Source organism: Drosophila kikkawai, chromosome 4, assembly GCF_030179895.1.
Source record: "Drosophila kikkawai strain 14028-0561.14 chromosome 4, DkikHiC1v2, whole genome shotgun sequence".
NCBI lineage: Eukaryota > Metazoa > Arthropoda > Insecta > Diptera > Drosophilidae > Drosophila > Drosophila kikkawai.
In genome coordinates this window covers 1637815-1662957 of record NC_091732.1, presented here as the reverse complement: position 1 = coordinate 1662957, position 25143 = coordinate 1637815, and the positions used below count along the sequence as shown (strand labels likewise).

General features: G+C 35.2%; 1 protein-coding gene across 5 annotated transcripts; it reads left to right on the top strand.

Annotated features, from left to right (window-relative positions):
• Positions 1-814: 814 nt before the first annotated feature.
• anne (anne boleyn) lies at positions 815-25143 on the top strand. 5 transcript variants are annotated; one of them, XM_041776575.2, is made up of 11 exons: positions 815-1111; positions 1178-2509; positions 10830-11054; positions 17691-17760; positions 17902-17987; positions 18056-18417; positions 18562-19065; positions 21376-21576; positions 21731-23576; positions 24205-24830; positions 24892-25143. In XM_041776575.2, the coding sequence occupies exons 2-10, from the start codon at positions 2110-2112 to the stop codon at positions 24825-24827; spliced, it is 4317 nt and encodes a 1438-aa protein (XP_041632509.1). In that variant the 5' UTR covers positions 815-1111; positions 1178-2109; the 3' UTR covers positions 24828-24830; positions 24892-25143. The 5 variants fall into 5 exon arrangements, with proteins under 5 accessions (XP_041632509.1, XP_017037677.1, XP_017037676.1 ...); XM_017182188.3 differs by having other exon boundaries at positions 815-1015; positions 24205-25143; XM_017182187.3 differs by having other exon boundaries at positions 815-1048; positions 24205-25143.

Genomic DNA, 25143 nt, shown 5'->3' with positions numbered 1-25143 from the left:
ATTATGAGCAAGTGGAGAGGACGTTTACCACTCCTCGGAGTGGCCACGCGACAAGCCATCGAGTGACGTAAGCGCAGTCGAGTCGAACCCGGCCAAAGGGCCACGTGCACAATAAATTTCGACGGGCCTCGATGCGTTCTCACCTCAGAGTAGGCAAGCTAACCTAAACTCAAAAGATAACCTCATAATCCGCTAACTGTAACACAAGAAAAATAGCCTGAATATTTTCTAAAACATAACCTCAAGGCACGACCAGACAAATATTACACTGAAAATAAATAAAAGATCCAAGGTGGCGACTCTTTCGGTGAATGCCGTCTGTGATCCCTAGGACCAAGCTTGAAGATTCTGCCCCATAATCGATCCCTCTCTGTCTCCTCGTGGCGAGTGCCACCAGAAATAATTAAAAAAATATTTTAAAAATTTAATTTAAAAAAAATTATTATAATATATATTTTTATATTTTCTTAGATTAATTTCTTATTTTGAGTTTAGTGGAAGCAATACTGTTAGACCATTTTGACATCATATCGCCGGAATACTATCGCGATACATCGTCGATATTTTCAGCCGGCAAGGGAAAACCCAGAATATAATTTATTTCCGTTTTCTATTTAAATCACTTTATTTATAGAATCTTTTAGAAAAAAATCATTTTACTGATTTACTTAACTACGGTGGCTTATACAAAAATTTTTGGTTTTAGTGTAGACAGTGTATTGTAAGAACGATATGAACCGCACTTCAAAACACTCAAGGAGCTGATGTTTTCGATATCGATTACCTAATGACATATTTTTATCTAAACACAGTTCTCCACCTCTACTGTATACGTTTATATTGTCAGTTAAAAGCAGCACATTCCTTAATGTGTTTTGTCCTTAAAGCCAAATGTGTCTCTGACTTCTTACTTAGTATTTGTTGCCTAGTTTAATGTTTCTAAATGTAAAAAAAAAGTTTAACATACATCAAAAGTTATATATGTGTACAGATGTGTATTGACATACATGCATATGTATGTAACGAGATTGAATTAACGTACATATATGTGTGTACATAAGTATAGATATACTGTGATTTGTCATTCTTAAATTATCCAACTTACGTCACGGTAACATGTGATTACATTTAAGTCATTAGGAAAAGCTAAGCAAATTCGTTTTTCTTTTCGTTTCAGAGTTAAAGAAATAAAATAATCATTGGATCGCATGCCATTTACATGGTCTCCGTTTTTAATATGACATGTAGCTCTGCTTGTAGAGAAGCTAATTGTACAATAAATGTATTATTGCACGATACAAAAACTCTCCAAATCAACTCTGTGTATAAACTGTTCTACACAAAGCGGCATTCCATTTATAATTTATAAAATCTGAAGAAGAAACAGCGGAGTAAAGTTATATACATAATTGAAAATATAACGAAACACGTTTATATTCCACTGAATATCGAAAATCGTAATGAATTTAGCCCAGCAACTGGAAAAAAGCAAGCTGTTTAAGTGGTGCTATTATAGTGTATTTACACTATCTGTCAACTACTTGACTTGCGGTAACGACGGCATCCTCCACCCGTCAAACGGGGCGAGTCCGAGCTTGGTGATTCTACAAAAGGAGTACATCAAGCAGTTTTACTTTGAAAAGCGCGTGGGCAGCGGAGGAGGAGGAGTCTTTGGATGATGTTTTGGATGATTAAAAAGTCGCTGGTGTAGTGACAGCACTTTAGCAGCAGAAAACAATCCAACACAGATCCAGCATCAGATCTCCACTGATCCTTGTAGAAGAAGACAACGAAAGCAGCCCAAGAAATCGCGTTTAAAAATTTTGGATATTAGCAAGTGGAAGTATTCCTTACTCTACAATAAATTAAACAGGCAAGGCAGTGCTAAAATGAAATTTATGGAATTCACCACCGATCGTCTAAACTGCTTAATAATACCATTGTTAGAAGATCAAGTGTTCAGCTGACATTTCAGCTCGGTCACCAACATTTTCTCAGTCTTTAGTGTAAAATAATCAGTATGGACACGTAGCAATGCTAGCCTGTAGAAAGCTCTGTTAGCAAAACTAAACCCTTCTTTTAGTTTTGTATAATTAAATTATTAGAAATATGTTTACTAATGACGACTCATGTGGCATTGCCATTGGCTCTACACGTACTGAGGCATTGCAGATGAATTCAATACCGCCGAAAGTAGTAACAAAAAATCTTCAATTTCGAGACTTGGAGGATTTTGACACTGAACAAAATAGCCCTGAGCTCTCTGGAATAGCTACAAAAAACAAATTATTAAAGCTTAATTGGTGGCATTCATCAGCTCAATCGCGGGAAGTGGAACAACAGAATAATTTGGAAAATAATAATACTTTACTTAATTGCTGTGGTAACAATACACCAAAAACAAAGCCGATACTATCATTTCATCACGAGGAACATCATCATGATGCCAAAAGTGAACCTAATATGGAAGAATATGAATATCTTAAGGATTCACATCGTCTTGTCGATGGTATGTACTGATTCAACACTCTACTTATATACTTACACATATGCACTAACCATACAACGAAAATGGAACTAAAAATTTCTTAGCGACAGGCCCCAGAGCTGTTCGCGACGGGCCCCCGAGACTTTGTGTGCGCCCGAAGCGACAGGCCCCGTAGCTTCGTGTGCGCTCCGGTTTTTCGCTCTGTCATTCTTATGCTCGCACACTGGTTGCGAGAGTTCAGTCGCAGAGTGGCGCATCTTCAGAAGATTGCTCTGCGCATAATATATTTCTTAATGTTTCAGCATACATTTCATATTTATTTACAAATTCAAATCAGTGGCAGCACTGGTGATGGTGCCTGCATACCCAATCGTAGGTAGGGTATGCCGGCACCATCCGCTTGCAGAACAACAATAACAGATGATTTGATTTCTCAACCCCATAAGAGCAGTCGGTGTTTTAGGTGACACCGACTGCAATATGCCCTGTTCCTATCTCAGTTGATGGATTTTTATTCATTCGAATGCATACATAAATGCAAATCATTTCACTGCAGCCAGTGATTTGAATTTGTAAACAAATATGAAATGTATGCTGAAACATTAAGAAATATATTATTATTAATATGAAATGTATGAATATATAATACGAAATGTATGCTGAAAAATTATATTATATTATTATAATTATTAATATTATTATTTTTTTTTTAATGATTTATTGGTGCAAGAGTAAGAAATATATTATAACATAACATTCTTACTTTTATCATTAACCCAATAGTGAATATGCCCATATTGTTAGGGCACCTATAGCGAAAAGTAGGAAAAGACCAAATAGTCTTGCTGTGCCGAAATGAAACGATCGCATACATGCACCCGTGTACGTGAATGCATGAACACGCATACATATAAAGAAGAGTTCAAGCGCAGAGCAACCTTCTGAAGATGCGCCATGAACTTAGTTAATGAGATTAATGTTGCGGTTGATAAATAGTAATTTATCCACTGCTGCAGGCTTCAGAGAGCACCTTCGGTCCGAGATCAGTTGCCCTGCCTTGCTAAACATACGTTCCGTCCCTATCAACACCACCACAGTGAGGTTATCCGATCAATATTCGCTACTTTTAAGTATTTTTTTCGTAACATAAAATAATGTTAAATATATAACTATATCGTTATTGGTACTTACACTTTTCACTCTCAGATTTTGGTAAAACATCGATGTATCGTTAAGCCTCTACTACCGATAGGGACGCATATAAAGGTTAGGTTAATCCGGACGGCCCTCGTGGGCCGTGGGCCCCAATATGGCTATCCGGGGAAATTCCTGGGTGGACCTAGTGATAATTTGTGGGGGTTTCGAGATCCTTGAAGACAAAGGTGTTTTTCGCAAAGGCAAGGAGTTCGCCCGGCTTCCTCCTGGAGGCATCTCCTAGCGATGCCAGAACCGGAGAGCCTAGGTATCTCATTCTTGCCCTCGTTAGGGCATTTGAAAATGAGATGCTCCAACGTTTCGGTTGCCTCGGATTCGTCACATTTCCGGCATCTGGCGTTGTCGGTAATACCCAGTTTGACTGCATGTGCAGCAGACAGGCAGTTACCTGTTAGAATACCCACTAACATTCTGCAGTCCTTCCGTGGAAGATGCAGTACGTAGTAAGTGAGTTTCTCGTTGTGCTCTTTGCACATGATTTTTGATATTCTGCAGGTTGCGGAATTACTCCTCCACCTGCTTTTTGCACTTGCGTCAGCCCGTCTCTCCAGCTCGCTTTGGAGCGTTCTTAGGGAGACAGGACGTTTTCTGCTCTTTCACTCGCCAGTCCGACGCCTTCCTTTGCAAGTTCGTCCGCGGTCTAGTTACCGCTGGCTGAGAATCCAGTAAATCTTCACTGACTTAGTCGTGTTCAGGCTATCTAGTGACTCCCTGCTTGCCAGTCCATTTTGGAAATGACCGCTGATGATTGCATGGATCTTATCGCCGCTTGACTGTCTACGAACAAATTGACCGCCTCATGCTTGCTCTGCGCAAGCTTTGCTTCTTTCCTGATGGCAAATACTTCCGCCTTGAATATATTGCAGTAGCTTGGTAGCTTATACGACAGCCTCATTTCAGGGTTTAGTATATGCCCGCTCCAACTCCTCCATCCATCTTGGAGCCGTCGGTGTATATATTGAAGTATTGAGCATTGTCCTAACTGATATTCAGTCATTTGGAATACGGTTGTGTATTCCAATATGTAGACCCAATGCATTAGAGCGGGTGAGAAGCCCCATGTGCTGTTAAGCATCTTTTTTGATGCATATTTCTATGTCTTCCGCGGATTCTACTATGCCCGGAGACGTCACGTGGCGTGTCGCGATAGTCTCCTTGAACTTTCCTCAGTTAGTATTCTGGGGGTTCCTGAAGACTGATTGTTTAGGAGAGTGTTCGAATGCGTATTGGAACCGTATGTACCTATAATCTGAGAAGGATGGTCTTTTAAGGACTCTCCATTCTGATACCTAAGTACCTCGTCCCCTTACAAGAGTAAGATCTAGCACGTTAGAGGAGGTGTGACCTACAAAGCTGTGTTCCTCCCCCACATTTGCTATACTTAGGTTGGTTGAGAGTATAAAGTCTAAGAGTGACTCACGTCTGTCGTTTATGTCGGGGCTCCCTATACGCAGTGGTGCGCGTTGGCGTCTGCACCCACGAGTAGTTGCTGGTCCTTCGGGCTAGCTTCTACCAGGTTCCTGAGTTCTTCTGGTGGGGCGTCCTGTCGTGTGCCATGAAGTAGGAAGCTACCAAATGGAGCTTTTTTTTCGAACTCTAGCATCACCACCGTCAGGTCATCAGAGCTGTAATGAGACATAAGGTTAGCGTGTAGACCCTTCCGTATAAGTACGGCAGTTCTATTCCTGCTTACCGTTGGTGGATGGAGCAAATTGTAATTTGTGGACTTCAGATCGGCGATGGAATTGCCTGAGGCGATCCATGGCTCCTGGACCAAAGCTATGTCGGCGGATCCTTGCTCCATGGCTATGAGGAGTTTCGCCGACGCGATCTTGCTCTTATTGAGGTTGAGCTGCAGCACCCTGAGTGTCATGGGTACTGGGCTCACCTCCATACGACTGGTAGACTCATACGATCAGGTCACCGTTCTCTCCTTCGTCGGACTCATCCAGCGTTTGGTCACCTCACTGAATTTTGCGGTCCTTTGGGCTTTTTCGTCATTTGGGGAGGGCCTGCCTCTTTAGGCCCGCGTTGCCGCTTGCTCCCCTGAGCGTCCATACAGGCGCTCTTGGCTGAGCGTTGCCTTTTGCTAGCAAGCGTCTCCTCCACCTTGTTGGCGAAACCGCCCGTCAACCTCATGTGGTGGAATTTGGCGAAGTGAAGCCTCCCCTCAGCGATCTTCTCCTCGGCCCAGGTAAGCTTTACCTTCTCCTCTGGGGATAGGGCGTCTTTTTCCTGGAGCCGATCCTGGATGCGGAGGGCAGCCTTGTACAGCGCCTTGGCCTTTATTCCCTCGCTTGACCGCTTTGGCCCGTCCCTGCGCTGGGAGCTGGTGCCTGGTTTCAGTGAGTAGAGAAGGCTTTTTCCTTCTCTTGGGAGAGTGCTTCACGCTCTCAAGGTCCGAGTCTGTATCGACTATGGCCTTAGCCATAGGCCTTAGTTAGGCCTTAGCAGCATAACTTCCCCTGCGTCGTTTTTCGGACGCATATAAAACTAACTAAAGATTAATTTAGTGTTCACGTTTCTTCATGCAAAATATAAATGGGTATTTAGTATAGCAGGCCTTTAATTTGCGGCCGTCTCAGCAGGCTGTCATCGACCATTGGTCACAAACTTTTGTTTATAAACGAAAGCAAGCCTAAGATTGTATACCACTGCCGTTTTCAGTTATATATATCATAATTATTTATTATTATTTTTACAGGGTTAAGGTTAGTTTTACATTACCATCTGTAAATTTTTTCTACATATGCCGATCGTTCCAATGCTAACTATACGATATAGCCGTCCGATTTTCATAAGGCAAACCAAAATTCTAAAAATATTACAAAATGCTCATATTTCAGAGTAGATGAAAATATGTGAAATAAAAGTGAACTTATATATATATATTTTTAATTAATTTCCAGATCGTATGATATAGTCGCCTGATTTTCAAAATGTTTTATAAAAAGTAGATGAAAACCAGCGTAACTATCGTTTTTCTAAAAATTTTCGATTGATGACAGTTACACACACATATGATACAATCCGGTCCGTTCTGACTTTGCGATAGTAGTCAAAAGGCCATATGCAAAGTTTCATTCAGATAACTTTAAAATTGAGGAACTAGTTTGCGTAGAAACGGATAATCCCATTCTACAGTACAAAGTGGAATTAATAAATGCAGCTAAGGCGAGGTCCGTAGTATGGAATAAGCCAATAAGTGATTGGCGGCGTTGGCTTCTCTTGTTATGTGCTTTCAGCTCCCTTGCGGCATAATACATACTTATACATACATCAATAATATTCAGGGCTACAACATAGCAAAAATATGGGACAAACGAATGTTTGGGAAAAGCAATATATATATAACTGATGATGGGGTTAAGGTCATAAGATATTGAGTTTCATTCAGATAGCTTTAAAACTGAGTGACTAGTTTGGGTAGAAACGGACAGACAGACAGTATATGATATTTAATTCATTAAGCTAACTTTAACCGATTCGCCAAATTTTCTTGAAAAGTTGGTGTTTTTTTACGGAATTAAACTGTATCATATTTAAACCCTTGCAGGGTATTAACATTTTATTCAGAAGTATGTTTATATAATTCTTGATCAGCATCAACAGCCGAGTACATCTAGCCATGTCCGTCCGTCTGTTCGTTTCTATCTGAATGAAACTTTGCATATAGTCTTCTGAATACTCTCACTGCTATATATGTATGTCGGAACGGACCATATTGGACGACTTTATCATATACCTGCCATAGAAATTATCGACAAATTTGTAGAAAAACAAGAAAGGAAGCTAACTTCGGCACACCGAAGTTTATATACACTTGCAGATTGGTTTTGATATTTATATTATAAATTATAATGCTGAAAACACACACAAAACAGAATTTCATTACATTTTACCTATACTTACAGTTTGACAGTCACAGCTTCACATTTTCTCTACATCTACCGATCACTCCTATGGCAGCTATATGATATACATAGTTGTCCGATTTTTATGAAATTTATACCAAATTCCAAAATAATAAAATAAGCCTATATCTCAGAGTAGATGAAAATACGTTGAAAAGCACCAAAGTTAAAATTTTGTTCCTATTAATTTCCTGATCGTTCCTATGGCACCTATAAGATATAGTCGTCCGATTTTCATAAAATTTTTACCAAAATTCTGAAATAGTATAAAATGGCCATATCCCAAAAATGATGCAAAAATTTTGAAAAACATTCAAGTTATAATTTTTTTCTAAAAATTTATCGAACATTTGTATGGCAGCTATATGATATAGTCGTCCGATCCGGCCCGTTCCGACATATATAGCAGTGAGAGTATTCAGAAGACTATATGCAAAGTTTCATTCAGATAGAAACGAACAGACGGACGGACATGGCTAGATGTACTCGGCTGTTGATGCTGATCAAGAATTATATAAACATACTTCAGAATAAAATGTTAATACCCTGCAAGGGTTTAAATATGAGACAGTTTAATTCCGTAAAAAAACACCAACTTAGTATATAGAAGACAATATGAAAAGATTCATTCAGATAGCTTCAAAACTGAGGGACTAGTTTGCGTAGAAAGAGACAGACGGACGGACAGACGGACATGGCTAGATCGACTCGGCTGTTTATGCTGATCAAGAATATGTATACTTTATAGGGTCGGAAAGGTCTCCTTCACTGCGTTGCAAACTTCTGACTGAAATTATAATACCCTGCAAGGGTATAAAAATTATAACTTGACACATTTTTAAGATATGGCCATTTTGTATTATATATATAGCTGCCATTGGAACGATCGGGAAATTAATAGAAAAAATTAAACCTTCGTTGTTTTTAAACGTATTTTCATCTACTATATCTCAAAGTAGCTTCTGTTATTATTTAAATAATTTTGTATACATTTTATGAAAATCGTTCAACTATATCATATGCATATGTAGCTGCCATAGAAACGATCGATAGATGTAGAGAAAATGTAGCGCTGGGAAAGTAAAACTGTAATTCTCAAACTGTAAACATAATAAGTATACATAGGTAAAATGTAATGAAATTTTGTTTTGTGTGTGTTTTCAGCAAAATTACACTATAAATATCAAAACCAAATTATTATATGCTATGTATAAATATACAACTTTTATATATTTTCTTTTATTACTATTAATTTGACCAGAATGGATCGATTCTTAATGATCTAATTACAAATTGCAAGGATATACAAACTTCGGCGTGCCGAAGCTAGCTTCCTGTCTTGTTTTAAGTTAAACCAAATACATTATTAAGATCAATGTTCCCATAATACATTAAAATTTATTGCAATAAAATCTTTTATCACGTTGCGCTGAAATCAGTGCCTAAACTGTTTTATTTTTCTCGTAAATGTGACTTTTGTGCGGAATGACTTACGAATGACCCGCAAATGTACATATGTATGGTTTGGAATTAATTTGGAAACGAACAAAGGCCCAAAATTGATCTTAGCACCAATTACAGTGCTAACCAAAATCTATATGTTTCAAATTTTGTAAAATTAAAATAAAGTCTTAGCACGCCTTTTTTTAGTTGTTTAGTTCGACATCAGAATTCCCCATATATGTACATATGTACATATGTATGTACATAAATGGACGATGATGCAATAGAATCAGTATACACTCAAATGGCTCTTTAAACCTAATATCGGCTTTGAAAAGTGTCAAAACAATCATTTTTGGATACTTTGACCGCTGTGTTCTCATAACTGATACGTTAAAATTGGCCATGAAAAACTCATTTCAAAACTGCTAAAAAAAATCGGGTTTTGATACTTCTGATTTACAATTTACATATGTATGTACATATGTAAAGACCAAGAGCTTTCAAAATTAGTCCCGTTTAGTCTCCATAATTGTTTTTCGACCTTTGTAATATACGATCCGCTTGCGTATTAAAAAGTGTGACCATGGGTATATACAAATAAATACATGCATACATACATGGTAGGTAAAATTTTAGTGCTAAAGCAGTTTTAGGTATGTACATACATATGTACATATGCATAAAATGAAACCCTTATTGATCAACGGCGCTTTCGTACGTTTATGTATGTATATATTTAATATATTTATATGTACATATGTATGTATGTATGTTTGAGTTTATTAATTGATGAATATAATTGTTTCTTCGTTATTTGTCGACGTAGTATGTGTATGAAGTGCGCTTCATTTGTATCAAAATGTTAAATATTCCTTTGAAATATAATGGTTAATGCTTATTATTATATTTTTACTAAGTGGAAATGAAATTTGTGCCTAAAAATACGAAATAAATACATACAAATGTAAATGAATGGGCAGTCTTTCTGCTTCATACACGTTTCGTACATGCAAGCTCTCTTATACATACATACATGCACATACATATGTGTACACAAGAAGAGCGTAAAAATTATAAGCAATACACGAGTGTCTGGGCAAACAATAACAAGTGTGCGCGCTTGCTCTAAACCCTTATCATTTCGTTTTTATCTATTGATGTTGCCTTTTTGATTAAACGGTTTGCTGTCAGCTCACTTTTACTCGAGAAGTGATCGCTGATCGGCTTCTTAAGGCGCCTTAATTAGTCGGCATTGTATATAATACGCGGTTACTCAATAAACAATGTTAAATTTATATTTTCATTTCAATAAATATTATCTGTATTTTATTAATTTATGCACTTCTTATCCCTAAAATAAGACATTTGATTGGAATACTCTTTTTTTAGTACTCCCTATAACATAACCTTGTTGTTAAAATCAGTGTAATAAATACATACATATGTGCATGTGTATGTAATCTAACAGTTCTGTGAAGCATAGTCTTGATATGTTATGAGTATATTTTTTTAAAATCAAAGATCAATTAGAAATATATTTAAAAAACCGTCATTTTTTTTTAAGAGGCAGGCGTACTATGTTTAACCGAAACACCTCGAAAGGTATGAGAGTTTTCAGATAACAGTAAAAAGTTAAAATATTTGATATTGATATTTTTGAACAAATTTTTTTAATGTTTTATGTATATTAAATATCTGAACTTACGTATTCTTACTTTTTAATTAATTCAATTATTAATTAATTTAATATATATATATTTTGTTAGCTTCTGAACCGTGTACTACGGGTGGCATTTTAAATCCAGGCCAGGAGGATCAAATGCAAATTATTGGCTATCGGCGCTCTCGAATTCGCACCATTTTGTGCTGGACTTGTATATTATTAACCGCTGGAATCTTACGTCTGGTGTTGCATTGGTGGCGTCATTTGTATTTATTTGCCACTTGCTGCCAGTGTTCGTTAGAGAACGCGGAACAGGTGTTAATAACAGGTATGCGAAAAAAGCGAATGTTTCAAAATATTATTTTAAACGTTTAACCAATTTCAAAGTCAGCTAACATAGCCATTTAAGGGGGTCTTCTCATTCAAAAGACGTTTTTTGGACCCTTTTTAAAAAAATTCTTACTTGACAACGCAAAGAATAATTGAAAACTTTTTTTATTTATTGTATTCAAAAATGTTCAAAGTAACTAAAAAAGTTGTTCTTGCCTCGATACGAGGGTTGTTCAAAGAGTAATAAAACTTCAAACTTGGTGGTCGAAAAAAAAGGTGTCGTCCTGGCGGCCACGATTCAGGGTCTCCAGAGCGTCCGAAATGAAAAATAAGAACGGGGTTATAATCAGAATAGATGTCATTTTCGGGTGACGGAACAGATTTTTTTTTAAATTTTTTTAAACAAAATGGCGGCCATTCAAAAAAAAATTTCGATTTCGGGCTTTTTTTTTGTAGTTTAGTGTAAAAAAAAATATAAAGAAAAATTTAAAAAAAAATCTGTTCCGTCACCCGAGAATGGTGACAATTCTGCGTCGATTCCACTTTGTTTCATGAAAATCGGTTCAGTTGAACTGGAGATATCATGGCCGCCAGTTTGAAAAACGTGGTTTCGAGATAAACGCGTTTGAAGTTTGAAAAAAGCTCATTTTGCGAAGACCTTGCTTCACAAAAAAGGCTGTATCTTCTAAAGTATTTCGAATTTCTAAAAATCCTTTTGGGGACATATACAGACCATCCCAAGCTATGAATAAATGCAAAAAAAAAAAAAATCGAAAAAAAAAAGTTGCCCAATGAGAAGACCCCCTTAATATTTGTATATTTTTCTTAAAATGTAATTTTTCATCAGAACTCTGAACAGTTTTTACTTAATATGTTGACCACATCTTAAGGGGCAGGGGCTTGACCCATGCGACGTCCGTTTTTGCCAAGTAACTCATTATTTATGAACTAAATTAAGACACATTTTTATATAATTTTACTCCGAAGTTAAGGAGTCATTTTCGACCCATAAAAGTGTATATATTCTTGATCAGCATTAACAACCTAGTCGATTTAGCCATATCCGTCTCTCCGTCTGTTTGTTTCAACGCAATCTACTCACTGACTATTCCTACTAGAATTCTACTTAGAATTTCGGTTTTAATTTCTTGAAAATCGGACGACTATATCATACAGCTGTCATAAAAACGATCGGTAGATGTAGACAGAAATGTCAAAGTAATTAAGGGGTTATCCGGGTTTTGAGGCACAAAAAAGGCCTATTTTCGCGAATTTTTTCAAAAGACCCTACGACAATTTTGCAAATTTAATTTATTCCACATTAAGGGGTTATCCGGGTTTTGAACCACAAAAAAGGCCTAGTTTCCAGAATTTTTTTAAAAAAATTCTATGGCAATTTTGCAAATTTTATTTATTCTACATGAATGTTTGAACTAAATTGTGTAAAAATTTAAACAAGAAATATTGAGAAATGAGCCGTTGAGGGAGGGTTGAACTTAACCCAAAAAAAAAATTATGTTCTTGCGGTAGGTAGGATATCTCCGTCAATGTTTATAGGAATTCAAAAAACCAAAATTTTTAGCTTATGTTAGCTTATGTGTCTGGCTTGTTTTTGAACGGAGGATTTTTTTTTTAATTAAAAATTGAATTTTTGGTAGCGTTTTTCACGAAAAATGTCACTTTTTACGTAAATTTTGGCCATATTTTGGGTTATAAAATCAGTTGTAATTGAAGATCATATCCTTCGTTCAACGACAACAAAAACATGTCTAGAAAAAGTGTGCAAAAGCTGAAGGAGATCGGTGCAATAGTTTTCGAGAAATCGTGACTACAGACTTCAAGAAAGTGGTTTTGAGAAAAACGCGTTTAAATTGCCAGTTGTGACTCATACGACGCGATGGGCTTTAAATTTCTCCCATTCCTACACTTTTGCTTCGATCGACTTCAAATTTTCGGACCACATTCCTGACACTTTGTACTATTATATAAAAAAAAAAAAAAATTTTTGGAGTTTGAAAACCCGAATAACCCCTTAAAGTCAAAATTATTTGTTTTCTTATTCAGCATAACATTTATAAGTCCTTTTTATTAGATAGTTAAAATCTAAAATATAGGTTTTTTATAAGATTTAAAAATAATTTTTCTTTTAATTCTAGCAATTTAAGGGGGGACATCTGAGTAACTGGCAAAAAAAATGCCGTTTTTCTGGAATTTTTTTTGGCCAAATGAAAAAGCCAATCGAAAAATTTTAAAGTATGTTTGATAATGTTAGATGTGAACTACAAAATAATTTTTTTTTTAATAAATCGAAAACAAAATGGCGGCTGTGCAGCATGTCTTCGTAGGCCCTATTTTTTTTTTGAAAGGGGTCCATGGCCGAAAACCTAACGTCCTTAATTTTTGATTTAGAACAAAAAATCAAATTTTGTTATTTTCTATATCTCAACCGCTATCGACACACGTAGGATTTTTTCGATATTTTGATTTTTTTCAAAATGGTGAGTGATTAAAAAAAAAGTTCAATTTTCATAAAAAAAAAACGTCACAAAATTGTTGATAAAAAAAAAGTAAGCCAAAAAAATAAAAAATTCTACGTGTGTCGATAGCCATAGGTATTTTGAATATACTGTCAAAATTTCAGATCTATCGCTTAAGATTTGTTCGAGTTATGTTTTCGGCCAACTCAAAAAAGGTGCTTTTGAGAAAAACGCGTTTAAAGTTTTAAAATCGTATATGATTACATGTGAGGCATCGCCGCAGAATGGAAAATTTCGACACTTAGAAACTTTTGCCGGACTCTATCTTTTGATATGTTATTTTTAAGACCCTAAAGTAATTTTTAAGCAAAAAAAAATTTTTTCAATTTTTAAAAAAAGTTACTCAGATGTCCCCCCTTAATATATTATATCCTACGTATAAACATGTATTTTTTATAGCTCCTGTAAGTTTTTTAATTATTTGACTAAAATGAATCGATTTTTAATGATCCAACTGCAATATGCAAGGGTATACTAACTTGGCGTGCTTAGGTTAGCTTTCGTTCTTGTTTTAAGTAAATTTATCTAAGCTTTCGCGAGCTACAACATTTGTACTACAGTGGAAAAAAGTTAGAAAGTTAGGAAATCCAAAATCAAAAACAAAATTACCAATACCATCTGGATCTTGAGGCTATGGCCTTAGCTAAAAATTTTAAGTTTGGAATGCCTCTTCAATACAGTGGGCCTTATGTGTATCTAGCCTACCACAGACCTTTGATTTTTTATCCCGTTGCTGGGTATAATAATTTAGTCAGAAGTTTACAACGCACTAAAGGAGACATTCCGAACCTATAAATGATATAATTCTTGATCAACTAGATTGCGTACAAGCAGACAGCCGGACATGGCTAGGGTGGGATTAAAAATACAGCTGTGTTCGCCGAAATACCAGTGCTCACGTCTTGCACGTTTAGGATTAGAAAATAATAGATATATAAAATATTGCAAACACTATTTCCGATTTTCCGATTTCCTCGATTGGAAGTCAAAACCCCGATTTTTGACAAAAAAAATTTGTTAATTTGTTAAATTAAAAATATATTAAAATTTAAAATTAACAAGAAAGGAAGCCGACTTCGGCACGCCGAAGTTTGTATACCCTTGCATATATTTTTTTATTACAGTTTGACTTCTCCGCTTTACATTTTCTCTACATCCACCCATCGTTTCTATGGCAGCTATATGATATAGTTGTCCGATTTTCATAATATTTAACCCTCTAGTGCCCAAATTTTTTTTTTCAAAAAAAAAAATTATTTTTGGATTCAGTATGTATCAAAAGTGAATGTTTGTTTTGGAAAAAATTTTGCTTTTGCTCGGATCGAGTTTTATACGACTAAAACCTTGGACCGCATGAAGGCAGTTCTGGGAAGATAGGCCAACAAAAAATTAGGTAAAAAATTTTTTTTGTTTAAATGTTTATTATAAATGTCATTGAGACTGTCAGCAACACAGTACAATTTTTTGTTCTATTTTTTTTCGAATTTTTAAAAAAAGTATTTACATGTTGTATTACCTACAAAATAATTATTTTGTCCGATTTGCACAAATTTTCAACTTCAAATGAATACAGCAGCTTGCGCTAGCTCTAGTATGTATTCCAAACGCAACGTACTTAATTTTTGGACTTTCCTGAATTAGAAAAAACGGAAAACCGTGTGAAAAGGAATGAAAATAATAAAATAACGGTGTTTTTAACATTGCCCGTCTAGAGGCGGTCTTGGGCACTAGAGGGTTAAAGCAAAATTCTGAAATAATACCAAAAGCTTATATCTCAATGTAGATCAAAATACGTTGAAAGAAAACGAAGTTATAATTTTTTCTATTATTTTCCGGTCGTTCCTATGGAAACTATAAGATATAGTAGTCCGATTTTCACAAAATAAAAATTGAAAATCTGAAATAATATAATTCGCGATATCTCAAAAATGATGCAAAAATGTTGAAAACAGCCAAGTTATAATTTTTTTCTAAAGATTGATCGATATAGTCGTCCTATCCGGCCGATATATATATCAGTGAGAGTAAGACTACATATATGCAATGTTTCATTCAGATAGCTTTAAAACTGAGGGACTAGTTTGCGTAGAAACGGACAGACGGTAGGACGGACAGACGGACGGAAATGGCTAGATCGACTCGGCTGTTTATGCTGATCAAGAATATAGGGTCAGAAATGTCTCCTTCACTGCGTTGCAAACTTCTGACTGAAATTATAATACCCTGCAAGGATATAAAAAGAGAATGTTTTGTTTTGATAAAAACTTAACTATTGCTTTCTATCATCACTCACAGAATTGCAAACTTCTGACTAAAATTATAATACCCTGCAAGGGTATAAAAACGCTCGAATGAGTACCTGAAGAACTAGTTAAAGAAGTTATGTTCCAAATTTCAAACCGATTAGATAGATCAGTAGATTTCGAGTTGTCGTGTACACAGATTTTCAAAGTGGCATTTGTAACACTCATACTAGACATATACGCCGCCGCGCCACGCCGCCGCCGCCGCCGATTTTTGCCTTATTTGACGCGCCGCCGCCAAATTATGAAAATAACGGCGCGCCGCGGCGCGCCGCTGGTGCGGCATCGGCGCAGCTTCAGCGCGGCCTTCAGTGTCATTGTTCTTTATAAAACTTAAAAAAAAATAAATAACTCATTAAAATGGCCTTTTTGCCTTATTTGACGCGCCGCCGCCGCCGGTTCTTTCTGACTACTACGCCGCCGCCGCCGAGTCATTTTGACCTCTACGCCGCCGCCGATGCCTTTAACCATCGGCGTAAACCTCTAACTCATACATTGATTACCAAACGACCTCCGTTTAAGTCTGCATAATTTCGTCAATTTTTCTAAGATCGATGTAATACTTGAGATTTTGAGCCTTTAAATTTAAAAACAAAAAAATTAAATACCTTAGTACTTAGGAGTTTTAAGGGGGGTAAGGTTAATTCGGTGCAAAAAAGGCCACTTTTCATCATTGTGGCGGAACGGCTAAAGTTAGCTTAATGAATTAAATACCATATAATAACACAACATCTGAATAATTTTTGATAAATTTTGTATTGAAAAATATTTAGAGGTAGAGAAGTTATAGGGAATCTCCCGAGTCGCCTCCAAAAAAAGGTGTTTTGCGGTGTACATCCTAACAGTCCACAGGATCATCCGATCTAAAAAAATTATACCTCATTCGTTAAAGGATAAGTGTCCCGAGGTATTCAGGAAGCGTTTTTTTTTTTTATTTATTTTGTGATTTTTTAGGAAATTTGAAAGTCAAAAACCCGATTTTTGACTAAAAAAAAAAACGTTATTTCTTAATTTAAGAATATATAAAAATTAAAAATTAAAAAAAGGCCGACGTGATTACCTGAGGAATTTGTTAAAGAATGTGTGTGCCAAATTTCAAATCGATCGGTCCAGTAGTTTTTCTGTAATCGTGTACACCGATTTGAAAAATTGAATTTTTCAGGAGAGCGCTTTAAACTTTGTGATTCTCATGCATTTAACACCAACCGACCTTCGTTCAACTCTGCATAACTTCGTCAATTTTCCCATGATCGATCGATCGATCGAAAACGTGGACACAATATTCTTAAGATATTAGGCCTTAAAAATAAAAAATAAAAAAAAATTACGAAAAAAAAAATTAAATACCTTACCCCCCCCCCCCCCCCCCCCCCCCCCCCCCCCCCCCCCTTAACCACATATAAAACATATATTATAAAACGATTTATGTATCACCAAGGCATTATTCGATTTTTAAACAATATTTAATTTTGAGAACACTAAACAAACTTAAAGCCTTTTCTTCAACAACTGGTTATTTTCACAAAATATATAATATATATATATATATATATTCACAATATCTAGAATATAGTTCTACTAGGTCTAAATTTGGTCGAGTTCTACTGCTTTCCGCAGGGGCTCTTGGTCATTTCTAGATCTTTTTTAGCTAAGCAAATTTTGTGTTATTCTGAGTAATAACATGCCAAAATCTCAATAGTTTAGTTGTTTCTTCTTTTGAAAAAAAAAGGACTTTTTGAGTAATGTAACCTCTTAAATCAATAATAATTACTATATCTTTCATTTTCCTTTCAGAGGACTATCAAGGGAAACATAAGCTATATCATGTGAAGCGTATTCAGGTTTTGAGTGGAAACAATCTCAAGTAAATTTACAAACTATCTATGAGTATAACTCCTAATGTATTTTACAATATTCTACCATTGAACCTCGTAACTTTGAACCTGTGTTATTTATTCTTGTTGTGAAGTTTAATTAAAGACAATTTTGTCTCAATTTCAATCAGAACCTTATTGCCCAAAGAGAACGACGGCATGGACTTGGAAAATCCCCTGGGCCTTTCTGTACATTTCACATCAGCGCAGTTCAAAAGTATGTGAACATTATCCAACACTTAGGAATATAAAATAATATATAATATATATAAATAACGATTTTAGGATGTTCAACCCTGCGAATATTTCGATGTAAACAATTGGTTTATGCTTGGGATAATTCCCAAAATGGTTTTCGACGGATTAATGGCCTGGACTTGAATATATTCTGCTCGTATTATCATCAACAGAAGGGATTAAGTATGGATGAACAACTTTCGCGACGTATTGTATTTGGGGATAATGCTATAACTGTACCGTTGCGCGATGTCAAGACTTTACTCTTTCTCGAAGTTCTAAATCCCTTTTATGTCTTTCAAATATTCTCAGTGATCTTATGGTTTACATATGATTACTATTATTACGCATGCGTCATACTATTAATGTCCATGTTTGGCATAACTGTTTCTGTTTTACAAACTAAAAAGGTAAGTATTAAATAAATGTACACCTTATATTATATATATATATATATATATATATATATATATATATATATATATATATATATATTATATATTCTATTTAATTAATTATATATATTATATTCTAATTACTTTTCTTACACCCAGAATCAAGACGTCCTGATAAAAACTGTTTACAACACTGGCAACGCTTTGGTCGTGGACCCGCACGGTTTATCCAAGGAATGTCCAACGGAATCGTTAGTACCCGGAGATATCATTGAAATACCATCGTCTGGATGTACAATGCAATGTGATGCCGTATTGTTGTCAGGAAATTGCATTCTCGATGAGTCAATGCTAACGGGAGAAAGCGTGCCGGTAACCAAAACGCCATTGCCCTCAAAGCGGGATGTTATATATGACAAAAAAGAACATGCTCGACATACGCTCTTTTGTGGAACCAAAGTTATTCAAACGCGGTATATTGGATCAAAAAAAGTATTAGCTTTTGTTATAAATACTGGAAATATAACGGCCAAAGGGGAGTTGATCAGATCTATTCTATATCCCCCACCCGTGGATTTTAAATTTGAGCAAGATTCCTACAAGTTTATACAGTTTCTTGCTTTAATAGCTTGCATTGGATTTATTTATACACTAGTGACCAAGGTAAGTTACTTTGAGTGTTCGTAGTCCAATTTAATCTATGTGTATACTGGCGGGTTTTTTAGCAGCCCTTATAATGTTGAATTAAAAATTTCTGTTTCATTGTTTTTCGAAACATATGGGCATTACGTCAACTGCGACCGAAAAAATATACATGAGATTTCATAATTCGTTGATTTTAATAAGACACATTAAGAATTCTCTCAATAAATTCAATTTGAAAGATTTTAGCATGTTCTCATACCGATTAAGAATATTCTAAAGCAGATTTAGAAATATTCAAATGCAAATTCGCACGATATTTCAATATTTTGGTTAAAAACATCTCATTACTGTAACTATATTACAAAAAAGATTTTGGTAAACTTTTAATTTTTTGGTGGACATTTATGTGGAAATGAATATCTGCTGAAAAAACCCAATAATATAAACTTTCAATACATTTACCTATCTTTATTATATTTACAGTTTACAATTACAGTTTCACATTCAGAGCTTTACATTTACCTCTACATATATAGTTCGCTCCTATGGCAGATTCGTGATATAGTTGTGCGATGTTCAATGAACTGAAACCGAAATTATAAGATTATAAAAAAGTCTATGTCTTAAAGTAGATGAAAAAGAAAAAAAATGTTATATTTTATATGTTATATGTTGTCCGATGCCGCCCGTTCCGACTTACATACTGGTGAGAGTAGTCAGAAGACTATCTGGAAAGTATATTAATACAGATAGAAACGGAAAGACGGACGGACATGGCTCGATTGACTCTGCTGTTGATGCTGATCAAGAATATTTCTTATAGGGCAGAAACAGACTCCTTCAATACGTGCATACGTCTTATTAAAGTTAAATACCCTGCAGAAGGAAATCTCTCGAGTCCTTAAAAAAAGTTGGTTTGTGGTGTACATACTTACTGCCCACAAAATCAACACCAAAGAAATTCAATGCAGTACTAAAAGCATAAGTGTTTCCAGGTACTAACGTGATATTTTTCTAATTTCAAACCAAAAAATAACTTAGTTTGTTAAATAAAAGAAATTTTGAATTTATTTGAATGAAAAGAAAAACTAACAGGAGTTTTAAACAAAATATTTATATTTATTAATAGCTTATTACAATTCGTTTTTTTAAATATTAGTTTTTATACGCTTAGAAAAAAGCAAAATAATAGCAAGTTTCATTACATTTACCTATACATATTATATTCACAATTTTGCATTCACATCTACTGATCGTTAATATGGATATATGATATAGTCGTCCGATTTTCAAAATGAAATATGTTGAACAACAGCGATATTATAATATTTGTATATTAATTTCCCGATCATTCCTAAGGCAGCTATATTATATAGTCGTCCGATTTTCATAAAATTAGAACAGAAATTCTAGAATAATACAAAATTATCATATCTCAAGATTAGATGAAAATATGTTGAAAACCAGCAAAGTAAGCTGTATGGCAGCTTTACGAATACACCCGATTGGCCCTTTCTAACATATATAAAAGTGAGAGTAGTCAAAAGACTACCTGCAAAGTTTCATTCAGATAGCTTTATAGTTTTAAAGCTAGTTTGCGTAGCAACGGACATACATACGAACAGACCGATCGACTCGGCTGATCAAGAAGATATGATTTATAGGGTCGGAAATGACTCCTTGACTTCTGACTAAAATTATAATACCTTGCAAGGGCATAAAAAGGACATGTTTTGTTTCGATAAAAACGTTTAAAAATCATCCTAACTGTCCACAGAATCATCAGATACAACAAACAAATATTTTGAATTCGATAAAGGATATGTGTCCCGAGGTACTCACGTGGCATTTTTATTTTTTAATTTTTTTCCTGATTTGGTATTAGAACTGGAAGTCAACATTTTGACTTTTGTCAAAATAAATTAAGTTACTTTGTAAAATAAAATGTATAATAAACTTTAAAAAAGCTCTATGTGTGTAGCAGTAGAATTGGTTAAATATGTTATGTTCCCAATTGATTCCCCAAATTCCCCAAATGATTCACTTGTCATTTTATTAAAACCGAATTCTTATATCATTTTGTTTTATATATCTTAAAGTACTTCATTTAAGCAAAAGTAATCAATTGTTTAAGATCTAAATTCAAAATCAAACGTCAAACATTTTTGACGTGCCGAAGTTAGCTTACTTTCTGGAGCTCTTATCATATATGCTTGATCGGAAAACTAATAGAAAAAAATTATGTCTTTCATCTACTTGTTGATATGGAAAATTAGAGTCATTTCTTTTTCTACTTTGTATTAAAAAAATTTTTTTTTAATATTTCAGATATTACGTGGCACAGATCCTGTCAAAATAGCTGTTGAATCTTTGGATTTGATCACTATTGTTGTCCCACCAGCCCTGCCAGCAGCAATGACGGTTGGACGATTCTATGCACAGAAACGTTTAAAGGTTAGCGAAATATTTTGCATTTCGCCCCGATCGATTAATGTGGCTGGAAGCATTAATTGCTGTTGCTTTGATAAGGTTAGTCCTTCATATCTAGAATATTTCCATCTACTTTTATCTAATTTTGTTATATTCTTAATCGAAACCGAACGGAATGGAGGAGTACCTTACTCTCTTTCTTGTTTCTTTTTTTTTATAAATTATTTCTGTCTGTATTTTGTATTACTTATAGACTGGGACCCTTACCGAAGATGGTCTAGATATGTGGGGCGTTTTACCAAAATCATCAACGAATCAATTTCAAATTCCATTAAAAAACGTCAAACGATTGCCGTACGATCATTTTCTTTTCGGAATGGTCACTTGTCACTCGATTACCGTAATGAACGGTATTTTGATGGGTGATCCGCTGGATCTAAAGATGTTTCAGTCCACAGGCTGGACTCTAGAAGATTCAAGCAATATACCAGATAATGAAAAATATGGTTTGCTTTATCCAACCATTTTGAGGCAACCAAGAATGGCGGTAACGGCAAACGATAACGATAACGATAAATATATTCCCAAGGAAATTAAACGACAATCTTCGGTTGATGATATATTGGCTTCCGTTGGAATTTCCCATAATGAGCGAACCTTTGATCATGGAATTGTACGAGAATTTCCATTCACTTCCAGTTTACAACGAATGTCGGTGCTTACCCGCTGTCTTAGCTCGCAAGTTTTTAATGTTTACTGCAAAGGTTCACCAGAGATGCTACAGAAATTGTGTACGCTCCAGAGTCTGCCCGATGACTACACGCATCAGCTATCGACTTTTGCCAAGAAAGGTTATCGAATTATTGCCATTGCCTTTAAGGCTTTGTCACCAAAAATGAATTATACCAAAGTTCAGAGACTAGCCCGGGAGGATGTCGAATCGAACTTAACATTTTTGGGTTTCGTAATACTCGAGAACCGCCTGAAACCGGATACTGCGCGAGTTATTAATGCGTTAAATGAAGCAAAGATACGTACGATAATGATAACTGGCGATAATATTTTAACAGCGATGAGTGTGGCTCGGGATTGTGGAATTGTAAGGACTGCGCAAGCTGTTATAACAGTTCACGCTGATGCAGTTGGCCACACTAATCAATTTGGTTCAGCAGAAGCTGAGGGAGCTGGTTCCTCCAAACGTGCCAATATTGCTAATGAAAGTCTGCATCAGCAATTTAAGCTTCAGTATACATTGGATTTGGGCAGTAAAATAACATCATCGCACCTGGAATGTAATGGAAAACCGATGCCCCTGAATTCATCATCATATTCAATAGCCAATAATGATGTTAATGATGGTACATCAAGTATAAACACTGTCCTTCCCACGAGTGATAGTTTGGCGAGTGTTAAAACAACAGAAACATGGACACATAACATGGATATAACAGATGTGGAAGTGGGTTTACAACTTCAGGATGATAACAGCTGGAGAAAGCAATATGTTTTCGCTATGGATGGCAAAACTTGGCAAATCATAAAAGAAAATTTTCCGGAAAAATTGGGGAATATATTAACTCGTGGCTCTATCTATGCCAGAATGTCACCGGATCAAAAGCAGGCGTTAATAATGGAGCTTCAGAATTTGGATTACTGTGTGGCCATGTGTGGCGATGGAGCCAATGATTGTGGTGCTCTTAAGGTAGCTCATGCTGGCATTTCTCTAAGTGAAACAGAATCCTCCATAGCATCGCCATTTACCTCACGAAGCCCAACAATTGCTTCCGTTATTAATGTGATAAAGGAAGGACGGGCGGCGCTGGTCACCTCTTTTGGCATTTTTAAATACATGGCCGCTTATTCACTTGTTCAATTTATTTCTGTTATGATTCTCTATTCAATCGATTCGAATCTAACTGATAAACAATATCTATATGTAGATCTTGGTTTAATATCCATATTTGCCTTCTTTTTTGGAAAAACGGAATCATTTGATGGCAATTTGGTTAAGCAGGTTCCTCTTAGCTCGTTGATATCTTTAACTCCATTGGCTTCCCTACTGCTGCATTTGACTGTGGTAACCGGATTTCAGATGGCGGGTAAGCATTATACAATATTAATTTTTCAACAAACTAGAAATGAAGAAAACTTCGCACGCCGAATTTTATATACCCTTGCAGTTCCTAATTGGATCATTAAGAATTGCTCCATTTTGGTCAAATAAAATTAAGAGGAGATATATAATATTATTTGGTTTTGGTAAAATTACCAAAACATTAGTGTATAAAAAAACCTAATTTAATTATGTATTTGAAATTAACAGCTTTACATTTTCCCTGCTATATATACAGTTATATATAAAAGTAATATATATGTCGACATTGAGTCAGTTTGCTAAAGTATTACATCTAGTTAGAATTTTCAAAAAATTAAGTTTTTAAAAATAGTTTACGTTGAATATTTGGAATGTTACCCGCATAATTGTAACGACGCTTAAGTTTTCTGAAAACAGTGTTTTAAAGACTAATTCTTAAAATTCTATATTCTTGATATTAAAAAAAAAAATAATTTTAGCAATTATCAATCTTGTCTTGAATCAATGTTCACCGATTTATATTGTTTTTAAGTGCGACTACGATGCCTTGTGGTTCATTGGGTGGTTCTCTTTTTCTTTGAATTTGTACCGTGTTTTATGTAATAACCAACAAAATTTCATTCTGCTTTCAGGCTGGTTTCACTTGCATCTGCAGCCCTGGTTCGAACCCTTTCAGTCTCAGTCGGATGAAGAGCATTTGGGTTGTTATGAAAACTATACTATGTTTTGCATTTCCAGCTTCCAATACATAATCCTCGCCTTTGTCTTCTCTAAAGGTGCACCATATCGTAAGCCACTATGGTCAAACTATCCACTATGTTTGGCATTTATTATAAACTTATGTATAATTATCTATTTAACTGTTTATCCGAGCCAATGGATAGCCAATTTTTTCCAACTCGTTGTACCTCCGGTAATGAGTTTTCGTTATGTAATGTTACTTTATGGCTTGTCAGCCTTCATATGCCATGTTTTTGTGGAGAGTTTTCTCGTTGAATATTTGGTATTTAAAAAATATCAAGTGAAGCGTGATCAAAACTGGCTTACATCGAAACAAAAATATATGAGACTTGAGTATGATGTTTTGAATAATGTTAATTGGCCGCCAATAAGTGAGGTTTACGAGGAGCCCAATGGTTTCATTGAATGGGAAGTCGAACAACAGCATTATGTTAATTTGGGAGCTGAGCAAAGCAATTATTCGCCGCAAAATAGCAAGTTTCCGGGATTTTTTGAAGCAACGTCAGCTAAATAATATGTAAGTTAACAGTGAAGATAGTACTTTGTAAAAGAGAAATGCATAGTAATCCTATTTTTAGGTATACGGTTTTAGAGTAAGCTTCTGCCATTATAATCAAGAATATTTTGTACTTAAATATACTAAGTTTGTACAATATTATATTAAGTGTTACGTAAAATCACCTAATAAATAAGGACATATGTAAAATTGGAATTGCATTCAAAATACATTTAAGTTTTATTTATTTTATGAATTTTTTCGCAGAATAACTTTAATTTATATAAAATTAAGAAGTAGGAAATTTTCTTCATTAAATGAATTATAAATCGAA

What these genes read in the sequence shown, in the direction of transcription:
- anne (XM_017182188.3), top strand. Translation starts at nt 2,110, where the DNA reads ATGTTTACTAATGACGACTCATGTGGCATTGCCATTGGCTCTACACGT. An exon ending in CTGTTTTACAAACTAAAAAG is followed by an intron (nt 18,418 to 18,561) that starts GTAAGTATTAAA and finishes TCTTACACCCAG; the next exon opens with AATCAAGACGTCCTGATAAA. An exon ending in AACCGGATTTCAGATGGCGG is followed by an intron (nt 23,577 to 24,204) that starts GTAAGCATTATA and finishes TTCTGCTTTCAG; the next exon opens with GCTGGTTTCACTTGCATCTG.